Consider the following 27,147-nt stretch of genomic DNA (forward strand, 5'->3'; position numbering starts at 1 on the left):
CCCTCTAGTGCCACAATATCCGATGGTCACCTAATTCTGAGTTTCAGCGGCAGTACCAATAGGTCCGCTAGAGAGCAGTGTTGCGCAGAATTAAAACAAAATTGAAATAACCTATCATAACTACGCTGGGGGGATCAAAAGCGACGAGGCAATTCTGAATATTTACAAACTGGCTGTTGTGTGCACACCCATTTTTGTTCCTCGTTTTTTCTTTTTTTTGTTTGTTTGACCGCTATGACTCATGAATGAGGTTGTCCTCGTCCTCTTCTGCAGTTCTCTCCTCCTTGCATCTCAGTTCTCTCTGAGGAGTACAACTGTCCTGACGGAATATGTGTCGAGTCGCCGAGTAAACTTGGATTTTGGTCACTATGCTGCGGGTCATTGTCGAGTCTGCGAGCGGGATTCCTAAAAAGAAAATAGGAAACCCAGATCCTATTGCTACTGTTCTTTTTAGAGGTGAGAAATCTCATATTAATTTAACAATTTTTCTGTGTCAGCCAGTCGAGTCATTCACATATTTTAATTTATGTTTTAATCAGTCACCTTCTTTGTAGTCCTTTTTGGTTGCAAAAATGTCATAGTCGTGAGTGAAGGAATCTTTTCCAGAGGGCTTAAGTCAAATATTTGGGCGGTGATTCAGAAAACGAGGAAGATACATCCTAATAAGGTCATAATATAACCTAATGTCTATGTTTAGTTCAGTGCTTGTTCTTGGACTTATTCATATGTTTTAATTTGCACATGCATGTGATTTAGTGCGAGTTTAACAAGTTTGTAACAAGTTTAGCTGAATACTTTTCAAAATACAAACATAAGAAAGTAACGAGAATAAAAACCCTAAAGCTGCTAAAGCCCAAAATATAAATTATTCCCCTTTTTATGCTTTCAGGTGAAAAGAAGAAAACAAAAGCAATTAACAATGACTTGAACCCAGTTTGGAACGAAGTAAGTCACAGATTACAGTGCTGTTAACTTTATTTTTGAACTTTTACAAGTTATGCACTGTTTTAAATGCTCTTCGTTTTGAATTACAGGTCCTTGAGTTTGACCTGAAAGGCTCTCTTCTGGATGCATCCTCCTACCTTGATGTGATTGTAAAGGACTATGAGACAATTGGGAAACACAAGTATGTGTTTATGATACACTGTCACATTTGTATGCTGTATTGGGATTGTAATAGTTTACAGTGTAATGTATTTTGCTTGAAGCTGGTCATTTGTATATCTTTGCGGGGCAAGAGAACATCTGTCTGATGGGAGAATAAAAAGGGGAAAAGAGAAGGGAAAGAAAAACAGAAATAGTTCTGAGTGTGGCAAAGGAAAATAAACATCCTTCTTGAAATATTTGTGTTTCCAGGAATAAGATCGCGATTACCATTTAAAGCTTTGTTGAAGACAGTGTAATATTTCTCTATATTCTGAACAGCATGTTGAAACTTCACTTAGCTGCGTGCCTCAAGCTCACTGCAACCATGTTAAGACTTGTCAAAAAGAAGTGCTTTCTTCTTCTCTTCTAAGGACAATGAAAATATTGCCTTAAGCAGAGATTGAGCTCTTTTATTTTTCTAAACTTTAGGTCCATAGCAACACAAAAGACTGCGGCTTTAGTGTTTTGGTTAAATAGCTACTGCTCTCTTAGTGACATTCTTTCACCAGTTTCAGTGCATTAGACTCAATGAAATGCAGGCAAGAAGGCAGACCAAGTAATAACATTTCCATTAAGTCATTCCAGTGACCGACAGTAACAATGTAAACTGATTTGCAATCCAAGAAAGGGGGAGGTGATGGTGGGGTAGGGCAGAGCTTCTGTCTCCCTTATGATGAATGATGCTTCATAATCATCAGAGCTTGTGGTGACGTGTCTTTGGCAGAAGTGTGATGACTGCAGTTCAGGCAGTAATGGCACTTAAAGGGCTTTGATGAAAGTATTAATATCCATTGAACTTTTTCACAGTTTGTCATGCTATCAGTACTAACCTACACGTATTCATTACACAGCTCAAACAGTTGCATGCGATGTGAAAGGTTGGTTTTCTACCACACTTAACGTTTTAAATGTAGACCAAAAAGATCAAATTTGGCCTGATCTCATCAGAGGAACTTCCTCCACAAGTTTTGCCGTGTCCCCAACATGGTTTTTGGAAAACTGCAAACAGGACTTCTAAAGGTTTTCTTTCAACAATAGGTGTTACTCTTACTGCTACATTCTTGTGGATGGCAGAACCAATAGTTGTCCTGTCAACAGATTTCCTGCAGATCTCTGCAGCTCCCCCAAACTTACAATAGACTTCTTGACTGATCTTCAGATTAACTATCTGACAGTTTTCAATATCCTGAACAATTTGTCTTAATACAATGGCAACTTAGGATATTGTTTTTAGAACTCAAGCCTGTTTTAAGCTTGTTTTATGATGAGAATAAAAGACAAACAGGTGGACTCTATTTATCAATTAGATGATGTCTGAAGGTCATTGGAGGCATTGGATTTTCTTGACGAATACAATCCAGATTAATGACAAAATTGTCCACTGATAGTTGGACATGTACAAGTAAGAAACTTTTAACGTCAACAAGAGCTAAATATATTCAATCTTCTGTTAAGAATGACAAAAGAAAAGAACTAAATTCCATGTGCCTTTTGTTGCTTGTAATTCAGACTATTTTGTGTTGTTATCTGTCATTAAAGTGACCACAAAGCATCCAGCACAAGCCAGTGGTACATTAAAAAACAAAACAAAATTATTTGCACTTCCTCAAAGTATATCCTTTAAATTGCATTGGCAACTGTTGACCAATCAGGGAGAATCCTTTGCAATGGCATCCTGTCACAATTGCATTGTTGGTTCGAATTTAGTTGAATTGAAAGACTTGGCATGAATTTGGAGAATTTCCAGGCTGTTGCAATATATTGTGATCATTAATCATGGCTGTAGTGCTTCTGTTTTTTACACAAAGGGACTAAGTTTCCGTGCTTTAATCAGGAAGCAGCAAAACTGGGAAGTTAAGAGTATCAGTCATTCATGGTAACGAGCAAAAAACAGTTATAAACATTTATTCTGGTTCCAGTTTATCTTGCATGTGTTATTATTTGTTGAAGCATAACATCCTTGAAGTTCTGTGTGTGATGTAAATTCACGGCAATGTTTTGGTTTTTATTTTTTTATTTATTTTTTTATCAACACTCAGTATTACATGTATGACTCGTGATTTTTTGCTTTCCAGGTTCATTCGCTCTGCAAAAATCTCACTGAGAGATTTGGCCAGTGGTCAAGTGAAGTCCCTACCATGTAAAAACGTCCCTTTGATCAATGAGAAGCAGCAAAATGTGGGGGTAAATAAATTCGCTCATAAATGATCCCATGTACACTTAAAACTTTAGTGTGTTAGACCTTCACTGAAACTTCAGTTTTGCTTGTATCAATTTATTCTATACTGTATTATATTCATATAGTAGATAATGGATTATATCATACTAATTGAAAGATATGGTCTATATATAATGGTATTTATTTATTGTTCTCCAGACAACCATTAATTTGGGCATTGGGTATGAGCCACCGGCTAGTCCAGACCTAAATGATCACACTAATGTCAACGTCTCCTACATGGAAGCAGGTAAAAAACACAACAGTTCACTTCAATTAAAATGGTCAGAATTTTATTATGACATTAAATGGTTCTGTTTTTCTGTCTAGGTCTATGCTCAACTTATACTTTTGCCTCTGAAGTTATAATATATATTTATAATGAAGTGTGTTTATTCAAAATGGCTTGTAATTTCTGTGATATAACAGCCTTAGATAAAGTAGACCCAACTTAATTAAACACAGTCTTAATGATTTTCTTAAACTTTTCTTATAGTGGAATAGCCACATAATGGGAAATGTATAAAATGATTTAATTTCATTTCATTTATTTATACAGCACAAAAAATTTCATGGCAGGGAAATATTCAAAACAATATTCCAGACTATAATTATGTGTTTCTGTTTAATCTACCAACTATTTAATTGTTGAGAAGAAGACTGAGCATAGTTGCATTGCTTGTTTCATCTCTTTTTCTCTTGTTTTGTTCAGGAGATAACGAGGAGGATGATGAGACAGAGGATGTTATGGATGGAGCAGGTCAGGTTGGAAGTTCAGGAATGCCTCCTTCACCAAACCAACCTGGAAAACCAAGTCATAAATTGCACCGTTTGAATAGAAAGAGGCACAAGGTCCTGGCCAATAAGCCTCAAGACTTCCAGGTTTTGTTTTGTTTTGATTACTTTTCCTGCATAACAACAAGCACCAACTAGACTTCGGATTCAGTAATGTTTCTGTGACGCACAAGTGTGTGTACAATCAGATTAAATGTAGACTTAAAGTCATACCAGAAAGTAGATCACTAAAATTTCTGTAATTCTGTCAAACTGAAAATTCATCTGTTGGTTTTACATGTTTTCACACATTTGGTCCTTTGCGTTTGGAGTAGTTGTGTTTGTCAGCTTCAGTGAATAAGAAGCTGACAAACAGCTGCCCAACAATGCATAATTATATGTATGAAAAAAAAGTTAATCCATTCTAGAGCTGTCTTTTCTTCTCTATTTTAAAATCCAGATTCGCGTTCGTGTTATCGAGGGTCGTCAGCTGCCAGGCAATAACGTAAAGCCAGTGGTGAAAGTGAATGTTTGCGGCCAGACCCACAGGACCAGAATCAGGAGAGGAAACAACCCGTTCTTTGATGAGGCAAGTTACTGATAGTCTTTGCTGCTCTGTTATTCTTTATTTGCACTCTAGTAACTGCCATTTTTGAACTTTTAATGCTTTTTGACAAACAAAATGATGCTGTTCATACATATTTCACTGTAGAGAAATAATTTATGCATTAAAATGTAGCCATATATGTATACTTTAAGGAACTATTACTATCATTGCTACAGCTCTTTCTGTTTACTGTCAAACTCTACTGGAGTACAGCTATGTAGCTATGTCACACCTTCTCCTATTCTTTCAATGTATTTTTCTCTTGTGCTCTGTTTCTGTGTTTGCATTGTGCTTGTCTACCTTTCTGTATGCCTTCTGCTTTGTTTTGCTATGTTTCACTTCTTCAAATATTTCTGTTTTTGTACTAATTTCCTCTTGTGCTAATTATGCTCTTTCTTAAGCTCTGTTTCACTTTTTGACTTTTTCAAATAATTCAAGTTACACACAAACTCTTCTGCTGAATTCTGATTTACCTTTGCTTTCATTTCATTACTTAGCAAAGGTTTTCTACAATATATGACTGTAGCTTTCTTCTGTTTTTTTCTCCTTCTTATTCTTTCTTCTCATGTTTCTTGCATTTCTCCATCATTCATATGCTTCTTTTGCTCCTTTATGGTATTTGTTTTGCTATGTTTCACTTTTTCAAATATTTCTGGTTTTGTACTAATTTCGCTTCTTTTGCTAAATGTGCTATAAGCTCTGTTACACTTTTCAACTTTTTCAAATAATTCAGGTTGCACACAAACTTCTGCTTCCTCCGGTGAATTCTGATATACCTTTGCTTTCATTTCATTACTTAGGAAAATATTTCTACAATGTATGACTGTAGCTTTCTTCTGCTTTTTTTTTTACTTCTTATTCTTTGTTCTCATGTTGGATTTCTCCATCAATCATTCTGCAAATATGGATTCTCACAGCTGTTTCGCAAGGAACAGCTATTTTTCTAGTTTTCTCAGCTTTTGCCATCATGAGAATATTGGTCTCACTGTGAAACCCTAAAACACCCACATATTTACCCAAGATAAATGTTTTTCATTTTTTCTCTGTTTCAGATGTTTTTCTACAATGTTAACATGCTGCCTTCAGAGCTTTTTGATGAGAGCATCAGCCTTCGAGTAAGTATTATGTTTCTATTCATGAAGCAGCCATTCTTAGTAAGTATATTTCTAATGAGCCTGTGGATTTGTAATCCACACACATGGCCAGTCTAGAAGGTTTACTCTTGTTCTTCTAAACCAACAGAGATGTCCTTGCCTGTGTGTTTGTGGTCATTGCCTTGGTGAAAAATCTACCTTTAGTTCATCTCCAGACTCTTATTATGAAGGTCTTGATGAATTTCTTCATTTATCCTTCACCTGCCCAACAATGTTCCCACCTCCGAACTTTTTGTTGATACTGCATTTTTGCGGCGCTTTGCAAACCATTCCTGCTCTGAACATGGCACGTATGCTGATATAAGATCAGGTCACAAGCGACCCTGTATTTCATTTGCTTGTCCAAATGTTCTACAATAAAGCTTACACTGGGCTTCAGCAGGCTTCTCATTCAGCAGTGGAGTCTTGCGCTGAAGCAGACAACTTCAGGAATATTGTGACAAAAACTTGCTTCTGTCTAGTTAATTGTTTAATTATGTTATGTTTATTTTAGTATTGCAGTTCCAACAGAACATATGAGAACATGCATTAAATACACCGAGAGGTAAAAGATTGTTTATCAATACTCATTGTTTCTATTGGCTTTCTTGGCATTATGTCAGTTCTTGGACCCAGATTTCCTACAGAATTATCATTCAGTAATCCACTTTTTCCAGTTCCTCTGACGTATAGTGTGAATTTCATGTCAACAGGCCCACTAGAAAGAAAAACATATTAAGAAAAAAGTTGACATGTTTTAAACTCACTGTCCCAGTGGTAGATGGGGTATTTTTATCAGCTCAATTGAGCATTAATGCTTTGTTTTTCTTCACAGGTTTATGACTCTTTCTCCCTCAGAGCAGACTCTCTCATGGGAGAGTTCAAGGTATACTGTAACCACTCATACACCAATATAAACATATGCACATATCAAAGCTGAAATTTTAAATGTTAAAGTATTTTTTTTTTTAGAGTAGTTAAAATTCTAATATCTGACAGTAGTTTAATATTCCTCTTTTTCCTCTTCTACACAGCTGGATGTTGGCTACATCTATAATGAACCTGGTCAGTTTTACCAAAGAAATGCATTTTGCGAAAATTTGAATTTCTTTTCTTTTCTTTTTCTTTTTTTTTTTTACGTTTGTGCACCGATGTAAACAAATTCTCCTCTCCATTTCCAGGTCATTCTATAATGAGAAAATGGCTGCTCCTGAGTGATCTGGAGGAATCCAGCACAGGTGCCAGAGGATACCTGAAAGTCAGCATTATTATTGTCGGCACTGGAGATGACCCACCGGTACTAGGCAACATTTTCACACATCTTACAGCAACTTTTAAAATGATGATTTAAACAGTTTTTATTATATCCTTTTCTTTTGGTTCCAGAGTGAGAGAAGAGAGTTAAATGAGGAGCAGGATGATATAGAGAGTAATCTTTTGGTTCCAGCTGGCGTCACGATGCGATGGGCCACTCTGAGCCTTAAAGTGTTTCGTGCGGAGGATATGCCACAGAGTAAGGGACATAGAAGTTCATCAATTTATTCAGTAAGGTCCCCTCTGGAGACCTCGTTTCAAAACCTTTTGCATTACAGTGGACGACGCCTTCGTTCAGACAGTGAAGCAAGTGTTTGGAGGGGATGGAGACAAGAAGAACTTGGTTGATCCATATTTGGAAGTCAGCTTTGCTGGAAAGAAGGTATTTCATCTTTGCTTTAATAAAATAAGTCTGTGTCTGACAATCGTTTCTTAACTCTTAACAATGTCTCAGTTCTGCACCAAAATAATAGAAAAAAATGCAAATCCAGAGTGGAACCAAGTCATCAGGCTTCAAGTCAAAGTAAGAAAGATGCATGTTGCAGCTCATCATCATCTGAACTTTATAGTGGTAAGCATTACTGCACAAATAACCTCTGCTTTTGTAGTTTCCATCCATGTGTGAACGCGTCAAACTGACCATGTACGACTGGTAAGTGTTGACATTATTCTACAGACAAATCCTTGGATTAAATGCAAATATCAGTATTTAATATTGCTATCTACATTTGCAAGGGATCGTCTAAGCAAGGATGACGCCATTGGAACAACATTTTTGAATTTAAGCAAAATGTCTTGCTCCGGTGGTGAAATAGAAGGTAATGTTGTTTTTTTGTTTTTTTTTCACTTGATTTTACACATCGATGTACGAAACACCTTCAGCATCTTTGTTTTATTTTAAACAGATGCCGGGACTCAAACTTCAAACACAGCCTCTGAATGTATGTATGAGATATATTTTAAATTGAACAAAGTAACTAAATACAATATTATGGTTATTTCTGTGTTTCTTAGTTCCTCTTTTATTTAGGTCCGTTATGTTTTTGTGTCACTTTCCTTTAGTCCTTTCTCGGTCATTCTGCTTTTTGTCTTACTTTATTATTTTGGTTAGATCAGTCTCGTGTCATGATGTGTTAAATCCGGACCCAAATGCAGCAGGCGAGAGACAAAATAGTTTTCTTGTATTTCTAATGAACAAAGAAACAAACTTAGAAAAAAATGCAAAAGTCCAGGGAGTCAAAAAATCCAAAACATAGCCAAATGGAGACACGAAAAGATTACAGGGAAACCAGCGAGAAGTGACGAGACGAACCGACAAGTAATGACTGACAATGAAGTGCTTTAATACTGGGAGATTGAATGTAGGAATAAAAGACGAGCTAATCGATTGTGAGTGGAGGAAGCAGGAGCCAGACAGAGGAGAGGGAGAGAGAAAGAAGGCAGAGAGGTGAAGGGAGAATACTAGAGGAACAGGAAATAAATCTGACGCTTAAAACTGTTGAGGTGGTTTTAAACATGTGGTGCTTTACAGTGAGCCCTCCAGCATCAGAGGGGGGGTTTCTCCCTGCTTTTGGGCCTTGCTATGTCAACCTGTATGGAAGCCCCAGAGAGTTCACCGGCCTGCCCGACCCTTATGAGGAGCTGAACTTTGGGAATGTAATAAAAACTATTTGATCTAAAGTGACGCAATGATGTTTTAAAACGTGACAAAGCATGAATGAGGTTTTCGGTTTGTGATGTGTCCCAGGGAGAAGGAGTTGCCTATAGGGGGAGGGTCCTTGTTGAACTTTCCACTCAGGTGGATGGAAAAGTTGATAAGAATGTGGATGATATCTGCAGTGATGACATCCTAGTGGCACAGGTAAAAGTCATGCAATGCAACCCTGACATACTGTTAAAACCATTAAATGCTGTCATGTGACTGGTCACTCTTTCCTTAAGTGGTTTTTATTAATATTCATGAATACCATAGTGAAAGAGGTCAGAAGCTTCTTCCTTCTTTTTTTCTTCTAACACTCCATCATGCTTTTTAATTACAGAAATACCAGCGCAGGAGGAAGTACTCCCTCTGCGCCGTTTTCCACAGTGCTTGCATGCTCCAAGAGCCGGGTGAGCCAATCCAGTTTGAGGTCAGCATGGGTAACTATGGCAACAAACTGGATTCCACCTGCAAGCCACTGGCGTCCACCACCCAGTACAGCTTCGCTGTGTTTGACGGTATGACACTTACAAACCGCAAACAAAAACTGCTGACTCGGAGTGTTTCAGCAGGAGTGCACGGTTTCCACAGCATAGAGCATGTGTTTAAAATGACTTGGTACATTTACTGGGATCTCCACAGGTAACCACTACTATTACCTGCCCTGGGCGGACACAAAGCCGGTGGTGATTCTCACGTCATACTGGGAAGACATCAGCCACCGCCTGGACGCTGTCAACGTTCTCCTCTTTATTGTTGATCAGCTGGTGAGACAAGTTTTGGATGTAAGGTCTACGCATGCCATATACTCCTCATTAATTACAGTTTTTGTATATTTTGTTATTTAATTCAGGAGTCCCATCTAACGTCTCTGAGGAAAGAAATCCAGGCCAAAGTGTCTGAGGCACAGCTGACAGAGGTTCTGCTCAGTCTGCTCAACCATTTGATTGAGAACATCAACAAGTAAAACATGACCCATTGTTTATTTATTTATTCATTTTCTTTTCAGAGGATGTATCATTTAGGTAAACATTAGGATGTTTTGAATAAACCTCTGTTTTCCTCCTAAAAGCCTTCAGCTTCCAACACTGGAAGGTCAGCACAACATCACAGCCCTCGATCTCCAAATAAAAAGTCTGCGCGAGGCTGCTTTAGCCAGCATCAGAGCGGCAGCCTGTCAGATGACAGAAGAGACCCTGGATGTCAAGTCAGTTGTTGGGGACATTGAAGAGTGGCTGGAGAGAATCAAAGTGCTTGCAGATGAGGTCCTCGCTTCGTCTGTATCTCCTTGGATAACATAATGTGCAATGTTAAAAGGATGCGATTAAAACTCATAAGCAATACTTTCATACGTCAGGCTCAGAACAGCATGCCGGATGTGATCATATGGATGCTGAGAGGGGAGAAGCGAGTGGCATACGCCCGAGTCCCAGTCCACCAGATCCTGTTCTCTAACTATAGTGAGCAAGCTTGTGGCAAGCACTGTGGAAAAACTCAAACCGTGTTTATGCAGGTAAAAAAAACAAGAAAAAAACAAAAAAAACAGCCAGCATTCCTAGAAAATGTGTCATTGAAAGCCTGCTTTGCAGACTTACTGCCTTGTAAAAGTATTTATAACCCTTAAACTGTTTGCCATGTTATAAGCACAAACATCAAGGTAATTTGTATGGTACTTGATAGACCAACATTAAGCAGTTTCAAAATGTATTTTTGCAAATATAATCTGGTAAGTATTGCACACCTTTAAAAAAAAAACAGTGAAACCATTTGCTTGCAGTGGTCAGAATATGATAGTATAGTGAATCCCATAATACACCACAGACAGGTCATTGACAAGGTTGAGAAGACGTTTGTAGCAGAGTTCAAGATATGAAACAATATTCGAGGCTTTGAACCCAAGTACAACACAGGTGTATAGGAGAACTGCAAACCGATCTGAACACTGTCATCCATTGTTAGCTTGCAGGCCAGAATGGGACAACATTAATGATAATGATTGTTCTAGCGGAGTTTAGGTAGGAAAATCTGCTCCACAGATCCGATCTGTATGGAGAAGAAAAAAATAGTCATTTTAAAAAAAAGGCTGTGATAAGTCCAATTTGAAGTTGCAAATGCTCCCCACACTTTTCAGATTTTCATTTGAGAAAAACTTGGAAAATCGTATACCATTTTCCTTCCTCTTCATAATGATTTACTACTTTGTGGTGGTCTGTGAAGTAAAGTCCCCCAATATACATACATACACAAGTTTGTGGTTATAATGTGGACAAATGTGAAAAATATTTATATCCATTCTTGTTGCATAGTATTTCATCACATTTTTGCTTTGTCAGTACCCCATGGACAAAAACAAAGGAGTGAAGATCCCCGTTCAGTTGCGCATCAACATGTGGTTAGGCCTCTCTGCTTATGAGAAGAAATTCAACAGCTTCTCAGAGGGAAACTTCAGCGTGTATGCTGAAATGGTACAACTTTGACACTACTCTGTCATTTAACTTGCATTCGCATATTTCTCGAAACTCTGCCAAACGCACCTTTCCTCTCTTATTCTCTGCAGTATGAGAACCAGGCTCAGGTGTTTGGGAAGTGGGGAACCACCGGCCTGGTGGGTCGCCACAAGTTCTCAGATGTGACCGGCAAAGTGAAGCTCAAACAGGAGCGCTTTCTGCCTCCTCGAGGATGGGAGTGGGAGGGAGACTGGTTTGTTGATCCGGAGCGATGGTAAGTTTAAGAGCCTGACTTTATCACGCGAAGCACACAGTCCTGTCCAGTACCATGAGTCTTGGCTGCACACTTGGCACGTAAACATCCTGTTATTCTCTTGCACTTTAGCACAGTCAAGGATTCTGTGTGTAGTTTTTTGAAACCGAGTTACTTCTGCAAGATGCGATAGCTAAACAGACTCAAAGTGCAACACATTTTGATTTAATCTTTTCCTTTCTTTTAACTGAGAGACTTAAATCTGGATAAGTAGAAACAGCTGTTTGCTCAAAGTCTCCAAACAAGGCCCACAAGGTATTTTCTTAAAAAGGTTTAAACCTTCAGTCTAGTTGAGATAAGCTTACATACCTCGCACTTTTACATGGAGCAGTTTTCCTTTTTTCCTGCTGCTCCCGATCTTTGCCCTCTTTTACTTGTCAAAAAACTTGGACTTTTAAGATTACTCCAAATGCAGTAGAGTCCAAAATAGGAAGATTTTTTTATTTTTATTTTTTTTTTTTTTATGTCTATTTAATTTATTTCTGCTGGATCTGGCAACGAATTTTCCCAGGAATTAATCTTTTATAAGTAATTAATGGTTAGTAGAGCTAGCCACAGAATATTATCACTATAATCACAGGAAACCAATAGAAATTTAAACACTAGCAAGTGTGATTTAGGGAGCTGCCTTTTGGTCCTCTGAAGTGGTTTACATTCTCTCTCAGGCTCGGTCTCTCGCTCATGCATAACATCCTGGGCTGGTCGGATAACTTTATCATTGTTCTGCACAATGTGTGTGTGTGTGAGAGCCTCCCATTAACCTTTACGGTGTGGTGTGCTGGTGTTTTCTGCAGCCTCTTGACAGAAGCCGACGCAGGGCATACAGAATTCATAGATGAAGTTTTTCAGAACGAAACACGTTTCCCAGGTGGAGAGTGGAAACCTGCTGCGGAGCCTTACACGGACGTGGTACAGTGCATGGTTTTGTTGCTAAAATCATAATAATTTAATATCTAAATCTGCCAGGACTAGGAACAATTTGCGCTCAACTGTCCATATGGAAGTCTGATAATGCAAATGAGTTGAAAGTTAAAGCAGAGTTAGCAAGTGTTCGCATGCTGTTGCTGTTATCGAATTGTGAGCGTGCTCTTAGAAATGGAATGATAGTGTTTATGTTTGTTTTGCAGAATGGAGAAAAATCTCAGAGTCCCGAAGACTTTGAATGTCCACCTGGTTGGAACTGGGAAGATGTCTGGAGCTTCGACAGCGACCGGGCTGTTGATGAGAAGGGTAACATGATTGCAAGAATCTCCTGAAACTAATCACTTATTTTAAATAATGTATTTACAGTAGCTACATCTTTTACTCCTAGGTTGGGATTATGGAGTGGTAATCCCACCTGATGATAAACCCAAATCCTGGGTTGCAGCAGAGAAGATGTACCACAACCACCGCAGAAGGAGACTAAAACGAAAAAGAAGGAAGATTTCTGACAAAGTTACTGCAACTGAGGTGAGAAAAATGTAAACAAGAAAAAGGAGTGCTCATAGGATATGCTACAATACAATCTTGTATTTTCATTGTTACAGAAAAGAGAATCGGGAGAAGGCTGGGAATACTCCTCTCTGATTGGCTGGAAGTTTCACAGAAAGGAGCGCTCTTCCGACACGTTCCGGCGCCGGCGCTGGAGGAGAAAGATGGTCCCTTCGGACTGCATCGGAGCCTCTGCCATCTTCAGACTCGAGGGAGCACTGGTGAGTTTTGCTGAAACACTCAAAGTGAGTTTTTAAAATGTGACGATTAAACCTGCTTTCATGGCAACTGGTATAATCTGAGGCTATCTGTGTGTCACATCCTCCCATTATTCCCCAGTTCCAGGAAAAAGCTGGCACATAACTCAGGAAGCGTGATGTTACGCTTGACTCTGTGCTTCATAATTTGCTAAAAAGTGTTCTTGAGTTTTCCTTTCAGTATCTCGACATATGTTTTCTTAACAGGGGGTTGATGTTGATGAAAAGGCCAGTAAAACGGATGCAGCCAAGCCATTTGGTGCCAACACACCCACCGTTTCCTGCCATTTTACCCGTGAGTAACTGGGGCAGATGGAATTCACTCTTGGATGTTGATGTTGATTAAAATCCCTTTGATCAGATTGTTGACTGTTTGTAATTAAAGATAACACAGTTCCACACTTACTGGCACTAATGTGTAAAATGCCTTTAAGAAATTATCTGTCATTGCTGCAGCCCAAATTGCCACTGAAACATTTAGAAAAACTTATGACTTGAGTACATTTATTGGGTGGAGAAAAATAATCATGTTTGGAATTTTTAAAAAATAAAATCAACAGTGTTTCTCTTGTTGGATTTTTCAATGAAACAACACCTAAGTGTTCTGTAGGATTTGAAAAGTTGGAAAGTTCTCTAGATCCTGGCTTTTGTTTTTCTGCTGAATGCTTTGCTTTTCTGTTTAGTATTACCACAAGATTTGGGTCTGGTGAAAGATTTTCCTAAAAGAAAAACAATTATTTCATGATGTTTTTTTTTTTTTTTGCTGGAAAAATATCTTCAAATTTAAAGTTATATTTATTGCTGAAGCATAAATTTAGAGTTTATGCTTCAGCAATTACAGATTATGTTATTTTAAAGCTGTTGGGTCATCTTTACCATTGTTGCCAGTTAGGATGAAGGATGCTGTGTTTTCTCCCCTCAGGTTTCTATCTTTACCACCTCAGGGTTTACGTCTACCAAGGGAGAAATCTCTGTGCAATGGACAAGGACAGTTTTTCTGGTAAAACTGACAACGTAACTACACTTTGAAGTGATTAGGCATGTGACTAAGACAATTCTGCCTTGATCCACTCCAGATCCCTATGCCCACGTGTCATTTCTGCATGTCAGCAAGACGACAGAAGTCATAAGAACCACACTGAACCCCACATGGGACCAGACTCTCATCTTTGAGGACATCGAGATCTTCGGAGACCCACAGGCGATTGAGCGCAACCCTCCGGATGTGGTCTTTGAGCTTTATGACAGCGATCAAGTGGTGCTTTTACAGTTTTAGTTTGGGAATTTTAGAAATCCCCAGTGGTAGATTTCTTAAGATTCACTAAGACCTGTGTGCCAATGTGGTTTAATTACCAGGGAAAGGATGAGCCGATGGGCCGCTGCCTGTGCCCCCCTGTGGTAAAACTCCCAAGTAAAAGCCCCAGTTTGTCTGACAGTTTGAAACTGCAATGGCTTCCAGTCACTAAAAAAGGTTGCGGTGCTGGAGAGGTGCTTGTTGCTGCTGAGCTTATACTAAAGGAGAAGGTATGGAATGTACTAAAATGTAGCTGATTACCTTTAAATTTGCATAAATGATTTAACAAGCTGGCTGTTTAACAGGGCGACGACAAGGATCTTCCTCTGGTGCCTCCTCGACGGGGGGAGAACCTCTACATGGTTCCTCAGGGAATCAGGCCAGTCGTTCAGCTGACTGCGATTGAGGTACTGTATTTTAGATTCCTCGGCGAACACTTCTAAATTCTTTCCTGAAGCTTTCTTCTTTTTCTCCTCCTCCACTACGGTCCGTTCCTTTCACCCATCCTAGGTTCTGACTTGGGGCTTAAGGAACATGAAGAGCTTTCAGCTGGCCGCGGTGTCGTCACCCAGTCTGACAGTGGAGTGTGGCGGGGAGATGGTCCAAACGGCTGTTATCAAAAACTTCAAAAAGCATCCAAACTTCCCTGGATCTGTGCTGCTCCTCAAAGTGGTATCAACTCTCTATCAACTTTTATCTACTGAGCAAACATGTGACAACAATATGACATCATAGGTCAGACTCAAATGGCATGATAAACAAAAATGGCTGGCCACTTGAGCCAAAGCAGGCCTAATCTCTTATTCACTATATGAATTCTGATGCTGACACATCTGACATGGAATAACCGTTGCAGATTATAACTTTATTTGTTGAATAATGTGTCCTCTCTCGCTGTGTTCGTAGCTCCTGCCTAAGGAAGAGATGTACGCCCCTCCGATTGTACTGAAAGTAGTCGACCACAGACCGTTCGGCAGAAAACCAGTGGTGGGCCAGTGCACCATTGACTGTCTGGAGCAGTTCCGCTGTGATCCATACCGCCCTAACAGTGATGTCTGCATGTCAGCCAGAGGTCTTCTTACACATCTGTTACATCCGACACATTTACACATCCTGTGCATCCTGTACAATTCAGAATCTTTTTTCTTTTTTCTATTTGACTGTATAGTGGCCATGATAACCTCTGCCCAAGGAGATGTTGTCATAGACATTGAGGAAGGAAACGTTTTGAAAACTCAGGTAAAGCAAAGGTTACCACATACAGCAGTTGCTGTGATAATGCTTCAAATTCAAGCAGGTTTATTGGCACAATATGCAAAATAGCACCTTCATGCAAAACAAAAAGTAAAGAGCAAGTGAAATAGCTCAGCATAAGTAGTATTACAAAGGGTTCCTCCAAATTATGGTTGCTGCAGTACCAAAATACATTGAAGCTCTTCATGAACCTAAAAAGTCTTGGACGGACCCAGGCCTCCAGATCAGGAATATTCTTGGGTTTGTGTTCACCAACAGGCTTTTGCACCAGAAATTTTCAATAGTTTTAGTCAGGATAGTAAGAAGGCCACTCTAGCATCTTACAACTCAATCTCTGCTAAAATGTAAGGCTTTTGTGTCCCATTCCTTGTTTGTGAAAGACAGTTTTCTTGACTCAGCCATATTTTTAGCATGCAGTGAAATGTTACCGCCAGCAGTCCAAGTTTTTGAACGTGTTTCGTCTCAAGCAGAGATTCTACACTCTAAGGCCACACCATGATGTGCAAATGGTGTGGCCTTAGATACTTTTCAGGGGCTTGAAAAGACTGCAGTAGGTTTTGAAAGTAAAATTTTATTGTACACTTTTACAAAAATCCTTGTAATTGTAATGCCATTCAACTATTCAAGCTGTTTTTGTGTAGTTTGCTTAACTGCAACCACCTGGAAAATGTTGAGCTCTGCCAGTAAATCCCACATTGTAAAACATTTTAGGCACAGCTAAGAATCATTTTTGTTTGTACTAATAACATTCTCTATTGGCTTTTCGCTTGACAGATTAAAGAAGCAAAGGTAAGTTGTATCCATTTACAGATGATATATGAGAGTGTGTGCAAAGCTATACATTGTAAATCCATCCTCATTTGTGACTAGGAGGACGAGGCAGTGGACTGGTGGAGCAAATTCTACGCCTCTGTTGGACAGCATGAAAAATGCGGACCTTACCTAAAACTGGGATATGACAAGCTACAGGTGAAATGTTTCACCAAATCCAGACAAAAATAAATAAATAAATAAATAAGGCTTTGATTTTTGGGGGGGTCTTTACTAATTTCATGTAGATTGATGTCTACAACCATGAAGGGACTCTTTCTGTTGTTATAGAACAGAAGATAGAAATAGCCTTTTATTGTCCTGCAAGGAGACAATATATATTTTTCAGAAATAGAGATATCAAGATTCAAGAAATGTGGAACTGAGACAGATGACTTGTTTTTTTTTTTTTTTCATGTACCCAATGTGCATGCTTACTGAATATTAAAACAACAGACTGTTGATGTTGGGTTCACAGGTTTATGACACTGAATTAGAAGAGGTCCCAGAGTTCCAGGGTCTGACTGATTTCTGCAGCACTTTCAAGCTTTATCGTGGAAAGACCGAAGACGAGCAGGAAGATCCCTCTGTGGTGGGAGAGTTTAAGGTAGCAAACTGTCACTGTAACGAGGAGATTACTTTAATTGCTTCTTGTGGCTTGCAATGTTTAATTACTGACCCAAAGATAAGGTAAGGCAAATTTATTCGTATTGCACCGTATTTAGCAACAAGGCAACTGAATGTGTTTTATGTTCCTTTGGTTAAATCTTACAATTAAAAGAGGATGTCATATAGCGTTGCCAATAACTATTTTTAATTAACATTTTCTCTTGCAGTAGAAATCTTTACAGTGACCAAATCTTAGTGTTGTCTTTTTTTTCTTCTTGTTTTTTTTTATGGACTTCTTTGTTCTGGACACAGAATAAGAAGTGCAGAGATTGTAAGTGTGATCCAGTGATAAGCATTTGCTTGGTTTTACTTTGGTGACCTTTAGGGTTCCTTCAGGATTTACCCTCTGCCTGGCCAAGGGGAGCGCGCTCCACCTCTCCAGTTCAGAGAGCGTCCTGAGCTCGGACCACAGGAGTGCCTGGTCAGAATATATGTGGTGCGTGGCATTGACCTGCAACCCAAGGATACAAATGGCCTGGTGAGCTTCTTATGGAATGATGAAATGGAAATGGTTAAGATCATAAAATAACAACTTCATTTTTGACCTTCTTCTACTAATTCACTTTGAATATGAGATTCTTTCTGTCTTGAGTTTATTATTTTTGCGTTTTTTCGCGTTTATTTCAGTGTGACCCGTACATTAAGATTACGCTTGGGAGAAAAACGATTGATGACAGGGATAATTACAAGCCAAACACCCTCAATCCAGAGTTTGGAAGGTGAGGTTTCTTAGTCTCAAGTTGCCTTAAGACCAGAAAAATTTTAGTCTGTATGACTGCATCATCTTTCCACTTCTATTGATATCTAAACAGGATGTTTGAGCTGTCCTGCTTCCTCCCTCTGGAAACGGATCTGAAGATCGCTGTGTTTGACTTCGACTTACTGAGCAGAGATGAAAAAGTTGGCGAGACGGTCATCGACTTGGAGAACAGGTTCCTGTCTTGTTTCAGGTCTTACTGTGGGCTGCCGGAGACATACTGTGTGTAAGTGGAAACTTTCTTCTACAGAGAAAGGTTTAAAGGTTGATGGTTGGAGCTCCTTGTCGTTTTGATGCTGTGGCTTGATTGATCTTTTTTTTTTTTTTATGCATTTGACATTTGATTGTAGGTCCGGAATAAATCAGTGGAGAGATCAATTGAGACCTTCCCAGATCCTCCAAAATTTGGCTAAAGAAAAAGCCCTTCTTCCTCCACACATAGACGAAAATGGAAGCTCTCTCTCTTTCGCTGGAAAACAATACAAACTGCAAGATTATGGTACAATTTTTATTTAAGATTTCTTTATTTCTCACCAGCTGTTTTCTGCCTTCAGGCTTTTCTTGCTTTGCCAGCCTTTCATGTTCAGTGTCAGTTGAATCGACTGAGCTCGAATCCGTCAACACACCTGAGGAGGTCGTGTCAAAGAGGAAATACAACAGAAATTACATTTCAACAAGACAATACCCCTAAACACAGGAGTCAGCAAGTAGCACTTTTTTCCACATCAACAAGATTTACATTATAGAGCTGCAGGTCTAGTCAGCTGAACTTAATACGACACAAAACTTGTGGTGTGACATAAAAATGCTGCTTTTGTTGCAAAACTACTAAACAAAGAGAAACTGTAAAGTTTTGTCATCCTGGGTTGGCATAGCACAGCATTTTTCATTGTCTCATTTTTTAGCAGTCTAAAATTCCCCTGTCCCTCACTTCCCTGCAGAGGGATTTTCGTTTGGAATAGAATCTGCGATGTTTCCCATTAAATTTCTTGTGTGAAAAATAAGACTTTAACACCGTTATACGCAGGAGTGCATCTTGCACACAATGACGCACAGAGACTCGGATCTGAAGATCATTTAAGTCATTTAAATATTTCATTTAGTATTTAAGTAAATCGAAGTCAAGCACAAAATAACCCAGAGTCGGCTGCCGCATTCAGATGTTTGAATATTAAAAGCAGTTTTATTAGGAAAACAAATTTGAACTTTATCTTGGAGTTCGCGAAAACTCCAAGTACAGTAGATCAGATCAGGCTGAATGGACGCTGAACATATTTGTTTGCTGTTCTCGTTCTTTTAAGAATTAATACAGTGCTGTTTTGAGTGGAACTCACCAATGCCTGCTTAGTAACTAAGTGTGACAGTTCATCAGGAAAAACTCCTTTTTCTTCATTTTAATTTTGTCTATCATCAACCACATTATATTTTCACATTTTAATAAGAAATATACCTATTTTATTTGCGTAATAGTGGACCTGAGCCTGTTAATAAAGTTTTGAATGAATGTGTTATTTTTGAATTGTGTGTGTGTGTTTATGATCCTTTTCCCAGAGGGAAACTCTGTGATCCACCAACATTTGGGACCAGCTAGAGAGAGACTGGCCCTGCATGTCCTTAGAGACCAGGGTTTGGTTCCTGAACATGTGGAGACCAGAACCCTGCACAGTTCACACCAACCCAATCTGCCTCAGGTAAAAACAAAAAAATACAACAAATCTGACTGTATCTGTTCAATTTCACTGAATTTTCACTTGAGATTTGCAGTGGTTGAAAAAAAAAAATAAATCTTGCCACTTGGAATATTTAATCTAGTAATAGGGAAATTAAAATAACTTCTGTGACTGTAGCATGATAACACGTGAAACAGCTCAAGTGATATGAGCACTTTTTCAGGGCACTGTGAGATCAACAACAACACAAAGGTTGGACTGAGTTTTCTTTTTCACAAATGCAGGGAAAGATTCAAATGTGGGTAGATATTTTCCCCAAGAGTCAGGGCCTTCCTGGACCTCCATGCGTTATTACTCCTCGGAAAGCCAAAAAGTAAGAAAAGCTTCACAACTTTGGTACAGGTTAACATTTTAACATAATGAGTATAATACTGAAAACACTGTGACGACGTATTTAAACAGATACTTCCTTCGAGTCATCGTCTGGAACACGACGGAGGTCACTCTGGATGAAACAAGCGTCACTGGAGAAAACATGAGCGATATTTACGTTAAAGGGTAAATTACCAATGTCGTCTCTAACCAAAATCAGTTCTCTGTATTTTGGACTAGGAGATATTTTTGCTCAAGACATCATGTTTGGGTATTTGACTATTTCTCAGGTGGATGCCAGGAATGGAAGAGGACAAGCAGAAGACAGATGTCCATTACAGATCTCTGGACGGCGATGGAAATTTTAACTGGAGGTTCATCTTTGGGTTTGACTATTTACCCGCAGAACAGCTGTGTGTTGCCTCAAGAAAAGTAAGTGAATCTACAGGCCAGGAAGAAGTCATTCAGTATTTTATGTGTTTAAATATAATAATTAACAGAAAATATTTGACCACTTCTAGGAACACTTTTGGAATCTGGACAAAACCGAGCACAGATTTCCTCCTAAAATCGTCATCCAAATATGGGACAATGACAAGTTTTCGCTTGATGATTACTTGGGTAAAATATTTTGGTTATTTACTCAAAATATGTTCTAAGATCTTCACTTAAGGTTGAAACCACATTTATTCATAATATATACAAGACATACATAGTGATTATTTTCTCACCGTCTGACATCAAAGCAGTCATTTAAGTCATTATTGTTTTAGGTTCAATAGGATTAATAAAATGATTTCTGTTTGCTGAATGCTTTCATAAGCAGCTAGATTTTTTTGTACATTTCTTCAAAGCGAGAGGTTTACATAAAATTCCGCAGTATTTGTTAAAATAGCTTTTGAACTGTAAGACTTGGGTCAAATGTTTTTGATATTCTTCACAATAGTTTGCTGGAATTTTGACCCATTCCTCCTGACAGAACTGGTGTAGCTGAATGAGGTTTGTAGACTGGCTAAATATTTTCAGCTCTGCCCACAACCTTTCTATTCATATCAGATTAGGGTTTTGTGATGATGACTACTAAACATTTACTTTCTGATAATCCAAAATAACCTAACCAAGACATATGTGGTCTTTTCATACATTGTTTCTGGCGTCATGTGCACAAAACATCCTATGATCATCCTCCACAGGCTCAGTTGAACTTGACCTGCTCAACTTGATGCCCCCTGCCAAGACTCCAGAAAAGTGCAGCCTGAAGATGCTGTCAGGAAAGAGGAGAAATGTCTCGCCTTCGCTTTTCACCCAAAAGTCCGTGAGGGGCTGGTGGCCGTGTGCAGTCGAGAAAGATGGGAAACAAGAGCTTGGTGTATGTTTGATAATGTCCAGAGCAAGATTTATTTATGTTGGAATTTTTTTCATGTGGAGACTTTTAAATGCAGTGTTTTTTGTTGTTGTTTTTTTTGTTTTGTTTTTTGTTTTTCTTTTTAATTAGGGCAAGGTGGAGATGACGCTGGAAATTGTGGAAGAAAAAGAAATGGAGGAGAGACCTGCTGGAAAAGGCAGAGACGAGCCAAACATGAATCCAAAACTGGACCCACCCAAGTAAGAATGGATCTCTCCTTAAGCAAAGACCTGGGTTATTTTGAGGATCTTTCTGGATGCTAACATTGCTGATTATGTTTATGCCACAGCCGCCCTGATACTTCATTTTTCTGGTTCACAAATCCTTGCAAGACCATGAAGTTCATTATATGGCGCAGATTCAAGTGGGTTTTCCTTGGACTGATTCTCCTTTTGCTGGTTATCCTGTTCCTTGGAATCTTGTTCTATTCCCTCCCTGTAAGACTTCTACATTTATCTTTCACTATTTGTCAGTTACGAGTGATCACATGTTGTCAAAAACTGGTTCAGTGTTTATTTTGCTTTCATGTCAGAAGGAACATCTCGGCAAAGATTTAAGTCAATAACACTGAATTTTCTTTTTTTTTTTCCCCGCAGAATTACATCTCAATGAAGATCGTGAAGCCTTTCTCTTAAAAGAAGAGGGAAAAAAATGGATTTCTACTGCGAAATCTGCAGTCATGCTCAGTGTTTTTATATGCAATAATTTGTCTACGAAGTATTTTTATGTTTCCTTTCTCAAGAGGAAGCATCAGATATTATTGATATGTTAAAATGATAATAATGCAAAAATTATTTTTTGTTTTTATATGCAATCTATGTTTTTACATTTTGTAATGTTCAACGTCCTTTCTATTTTTTAACAAGAATTGCAGACTTGCAATAAACAATTTAAAAGTAATAACACATGTTAAAACAGAAAATCATAACTTCCTTTAGTGACCACCATTACATTAATAAGAATGTAGCATTACAAAAAAAAAAAAAAATGGAATATACAATATTTGATACAAATCTAAAAATGATGATCTTTTTTTGCAAATAAAGTCGTGGCTTGATTTAAAAGCTCTGTGCTGAACTGTGGTCTCTTTCATTAAAATATTATAAAACAAAACTGGTTTAATTGTTCTTGTTGAGCCACAATTCAAAAGCAATGTCAAATTTGCGTTGGTCAGTTTTCAGTAAACTTTAATTTACTATGACTTTTCTCAGTTTCAAGTTATTTCAATGTCTATTGTGGGTTTTTACAGCCACTGACAAAGGGTAATAACAATTGTATCCATGTGTGTAATGTGTATTTATTAAAACAGGAAATCTGTGACTGCTGTTCGCAGACTCTGATCATCCAGTTAATCTGATGTTAAACAGAGAGGGAACAGGAACAGAGCCAGAAGGGAAATGCTCTAACACTTCCCTTCCTAACACTTAGGGACAGACATGGACAGGAGCGATATATGACTATCTGCTGTTTTCTTATACAGTAGAGGGCAGTATGCACCTTTTAGTTATTTTGCAGTCAGGTGTGTGATTTGATACACAGTTGTTTATGGTTGTATAGTTTATGTATTAGCTTCTGAAACAGTTTCTAAGTAAATTGCATGCCATTCAAAATCAGGCTTTGTGGTTAAATGCAGTTGCAAGTAATCCAACTAAAGCTTCAGTTTTATAGATTGGAATAGTTAAACATTTAGTTGGACAACCATACAGAATGCAATCAGTAAATTAGATATCAACCCAATAGTACCATTGCCCATAATACCCAAATTCAACCTGGCACACTTGTGGATGTCAATAGAGGCTATTAAAAAGAAAGAACAGAAATAAACATTTTATTTATCCAGTGCAGTGTGAAGCAGTTTTATTATGTTAAAAATCCTAGAGACTATAGAAGTAGCAGTGATTGTTGCAGAATTCAGCCTTCAAATAGGGAGGGAATTATATTGGACCATCTGGACACAGAAGAAATTATTCCATTGTCGGGTTGAGATGACAAAATAATTAGCCATTAAGTTGAGATTTTAGTTCATTCTTAGTTCAGTAATAAGTCATTGAGAAAATCTTCCTGATACTCTAATAAATAACTATTATGAAAAAAATCAAGAAAATACGGAAAAATGGCCAAAATTGAGGACAGATTAGATTAAAATGTGGTTAGAATTTAAAAAAGAACTTTGTAGAAGTTTGGCCTTGAAGAAACAGAATATATAAAAAGATCATTATACGGCTGGACACTCAGGACTTAATGGAACATTACAATAGGGAGATGAATCTGAGAATGATTGAGGAATGAAAATTCGAGGGGAACAACTGAACATGTAGGAAATATTACTGAGAAAGAACCGAATTAATGGGTATAAAAAAGGAAAGGACAACACACTCATAAATCTTTAAAGAAAATGATGTATACTTTAGTGTTATTTTACGTTATTTGATGAAAACCGGTTTATTCAGCCTGATTCATACTCCTTACCGCATGATGGCGGTAAAGCACCAGATTGCTGTTTGCCAACCGCCACTATAAAGCGAGCAAGAAGAACGATTTTGATTTGGTGGTATCACCGCATCTGGAGAAACGAGGTGAAAGTTAATGTTTAAATTGTAATATTTGGAGCGACGCAGTTTGCATACAGAGGTACTAAGATGATTTTGTAATGCTTTGTCGTTGAACAGCTCCCTGTAAGAGGTGCACCGGTGTAAGTGGACATTTCTTTGTTTAAAAAAAATAGACAGTACCGCTAGCTTGCTCAGGGTGTTTATATTCTGTATTCCAGAAGCTAAGACGATCTAAAAGCGCTTAAATCTTTCTGCCAGTCAAAGACAACTCGGGTCGGGATGTGCACTGCAAGATGTTTTAACAGTCAGACTGGGAGAAAAACAAATACTTCAGAAACACATTCTCTACCACCCATTCCTGGTTCATCGATTGTGAATAATTATCTAGTCAATTAGCTTGCTCATCTTAGTTTCTGATTCTATTTACTGCTGACATCTTGTTTGTTATCTGGTCTTCTCTTTTATTTAACAATTTCATATGTATTGCTTCGTGTTCTGAAATATTTACGGGGGCCAGTCTATTTAAATTAGCCTTAAAAGAGTGAGGGACATGCAACCCAACTTAAATCTTGTTTTACTTATTTAAAGATCTTGGAGTAGCTTCTTGTCGATTTGTAGTAGTGGTAGCACAGTTCATAATTTCACTTTGTTGTTTTGCTTCAAAGGTGTGTTTGCTTTGACTTGTAAACGACTGATACAGATGGATCATCAAAGCAGGTAAAGTGTAAAAAAAATTACATTACATGCTTAGTTTATGTTCTACTCTGAGAAAGGACTGCAGTAGTACTCATTCATCTCAAACTTTTTCAGTACTTATGTTATAAACACAAACTGATGCTTATGTAAATTATACATAATTGTAAAGTGCATTCCTGAACATAATCTTTTTTTTTTGGTTTTTTTTCTAAAGTCCTGTTAGTTCCCACGCAGTTTCATACTTGGACCATTTGCTGAGTGGTCTACTTTAACAAATAAATGCTTGGTGTAAGGAAGCCTTTTTTATTGTAGCTCTACTTGTATGTTTAAGGTCTAGCGTTGTTGAGGCAAATCTCCAACTTGGTCTCAAGTCCAAATCTTAACAGGTTTTCTTGCAGGATTGCCAAGTGTTAAAAAGAAAAAAAGAGAACCTGTGTTTATACTGAGATTAAATTACAAGAAGGTCTTCTCTATTTACTAAGTGGATTACTTCTGAAGAGAATTGGCTTTACTCGATTTTGTTCAGTGGTTTCAGACAAGGAGAACGAGTTCTTTACCTTCTAGATATTTCAAATTAGTTTTTGTCAAAACTTTAGAAAACTTCATCCTTTCCCTTAACTTCAGCTATGCATGGCGTTTCATCACACTATATCCTAATAAAACATGTTGAAATTTGTAGTTGTATTGTGATAACACTTAAAACTTTTAAGAGGTATGAATACTTTTGTGAGGCACAGTATTGCCATTGGCAAAATGTTTTAAAGAGAGCAGCTCTTTTATTGAGTCTCTTATTTTCCCTGTTCTGCTACAGTTTGACTGATGACCCCAGGCCAAAAGACGTAAAGAGCGATGATCAACAAGCTGATGCAAAAGGAGAGCTTCAAACGTCCGATCAAACTAAAGACCACATACCATCAGAGGACACACCCGATGGCCTGGCTTGTCTAAATTCAGCAGATTGTGTGTCTGCAGGTGAAGGGGATGAATCGGCCACTTCAGAAAGCAGAAGTGACCAAGCTCACGATGCTAATGGACAAAAATCGAGGCGAGCCAGTTCGCCCGGTCCTCACCCAGTTAAAACGTCCTGCATTGCTGCACACCCGTCAAATCCAAAACTCACCCTTTGTCTTAGTAACAGTCCCAGGAAAATTTCTGGCACACCCAGTGATGTGGAAATGCTGAGTCCTGACAGTCCATCGTGTGACACTGTAGTCAACAGTCTATCGGATTGTTGTGATGGTCCGGTTGGCTGTGCGGAGGACTCTGCGAAAGAGCCGGATATAAAATCTCCGCAGGTTGTCAAAGATTCCCACTCTGGAAGTTTGACTCAGGAAAAAGTCTGTCCTGTCACCACAAGCACCGAAGAAGAAGATGCGGAGATGGGGGAGTGCAGCAGCTCGTCTGATATGAGTCAGGACTTAATTGAGAGCCAGCCAGATGCGATTAGTAAAAGGTACAACTTCTTTAGATGGTGGTTGGTGTCTTAGAAAGAAAAGGCTGTTCACACAGTGCCATTTTACCCAACTCTATTCTCACTGACCTGTGATTTTCAGTTTTCAGTGCAACTTGGACAAAGCATGGCTGGGGACTCCCATAGATGAGCTCAACAGAAAACCTCAATGCGCTCCACCTCTGTCTCACCTAAAAGCAACGCCAAATCATACTGTCACAGTTAGGGTGAGTTAACAACCACTTTTTTTATTTAGTGATTAAAAAAAAAATAAATAAATGGGGAAAAAAAAAAAAAGAATTTATTCTCACCAAGAATACAGACGTTCCAGAGCACGATTCACTTGGAATATCTTCTGTTTTAATTAGTGGCAAGAAGCTGTGAAACGTTCTCTTTTAGATGTAGAGACGCAGACAGCATGAGAGAGAAAATGAAGTAGACGGCACCGGGCTGAGCTGAGCCGTCCTCTGAGATTCCCTCAGGGTGTCTTGTCAGTAAAGATTCTCTGCCTGTCCTCCGCTGCCTGTCCCACAGGAACTCTGGATGTTCTTGTGTGAGGCTACGAGAAAGCCGCACCATCAACATCCAGGCCAGCCAAACTAGATAACGGCGCATAGTTATTGCTTGAAAACTGATTATTGTGGCGCTAAGCATCACCCTTTATCGTCTCTCAACTGCAATAATTTCACTGACCATAATAATAATATTATTTCTGTTAGAAACAGAGTTGTAATCAATCACAACCCTGGCAATAATTATCTTCTGATAGAACTTAAGCAAAAATAACACTTTTCCATTTTGTGGTAAAGCATGAATGATTGGTTTATGCAGATTCCA

The 27,147-nt window shown here is 38.5% G+C and overlaps 2 protein-coding genes across 2 annotated transcripts in view; both read left to right on the top strand.

The window, feature by feature from the left end:
• Positions 1–206: 206 nt before the first annotated feature.
• Positions 207–22,811, top strand: LOC106959745 (myoferlin-like). The gene is made up of 54 exons (XM_015052505.1): positions 207–456; positions 890–945; positions 1,035–1,126; positions 3,222–3,330; positions 3,524–3,614; positions 4,077–4,246; positions 4,599–4,727; positions 5,798–5,860; positions 6,714–6,764; positions 6,913–6,943; positions 7,060–7,175; positions 7,265–7,391; positions 7,471–7,574; positions 7,647–7,715; positions 7,801–7,844; positions 7,928–8,010; positions 8,098–8,133; positions 8,724–8,848; positions 8,940–9,053; positions 9,232–9,409; positions 9,534–9,658; positions 9,745–9,854; positions 9,964–10,156; positions 10,249–10,404; positions 11,225–11,356; positions 11,449–11,612; positions 12,446–12,560; positions 12,779–12,881; positions 12,964–13,103; positions 13,181–13,345; positions 13,589–13,676; positions 14,304–14,381; positions 14,458–14,639; positions 14,738–14,905; positions 14,981–15,082; positions 15,186–15,347; positions 15,582–15,747; positions 15,844–15,914; positions 16,704–16,718; positions 16,800–16,898; positions 17,218–17,346; positions 17,734–17,886; positions 18,036–18,127; positions 18,221–18,391; positions 18,516–18,664; positions 19,717–19,856; positions 20,120–20,208; positions 20,298–20,393; positions 20,498–20,639; positions 20,729–20,828; positions 21,401–21,576; positions 21,703–21,812; positions 21,902–22,049; positions 22,209–22,811. The coding sequence occupies exons 1-54, from the start codon at positions 369–371 to the stop codon at positions 22,245–22,247; spliced, it is 6,144 nt and encodes a 2,047-aa protein (XP_014907991.1). The 5' UTR covers positions 207–368; the 3' UTR covers positions 22,248–22,811.
• A 1,289-nt stretch (positions 22,812–24,100) lies between these two features.
• The window catches only part of parga (poly (ADP-ribose) glycohydrolase a), a 31,252-nt gene continuing 28,205 nt past the window's right edge, over positions 24,101–27,147 (top strand). The window contains exons 1-4 of the mRNA XM_015052514.1: positions 24,101–24,188; positions 24,830–24,881; positions 25,672–26,313; positions 26,414–26,537. Coding sequence (XP_014908000.1) covers positions 24,865–24,881; positions 25,672–26,313; positions 26,414–26,537 — 783 coding nt within the window. The 5' untranslated portion in view covers positions 24,101–24,188; positions 24,830–24,864. The remainder of the gene's footprint in view (positions 24,189–24,829; positions 24,882–25,671; positions 26,314–26,413; positions 26,538–27,147) is intronic.

This window comes from Poecilia latipinna, unplaced genomic scaffold (genome assembly GCF_001443285.1).
Source record: "Poecilia latipinna isolate Pla-1442-1.1 unplaced genomic scaffold, P_latipinna-1.0 Scaffold53, whole genome shotgun sequence".
Classification (NCBI taxonomy): Eukaryota; Metazoa; Chordata; class Actinopteri; order Cyprinodontiformes; family Poeciliidae; genus Poecilia; species Poecilia latipinna.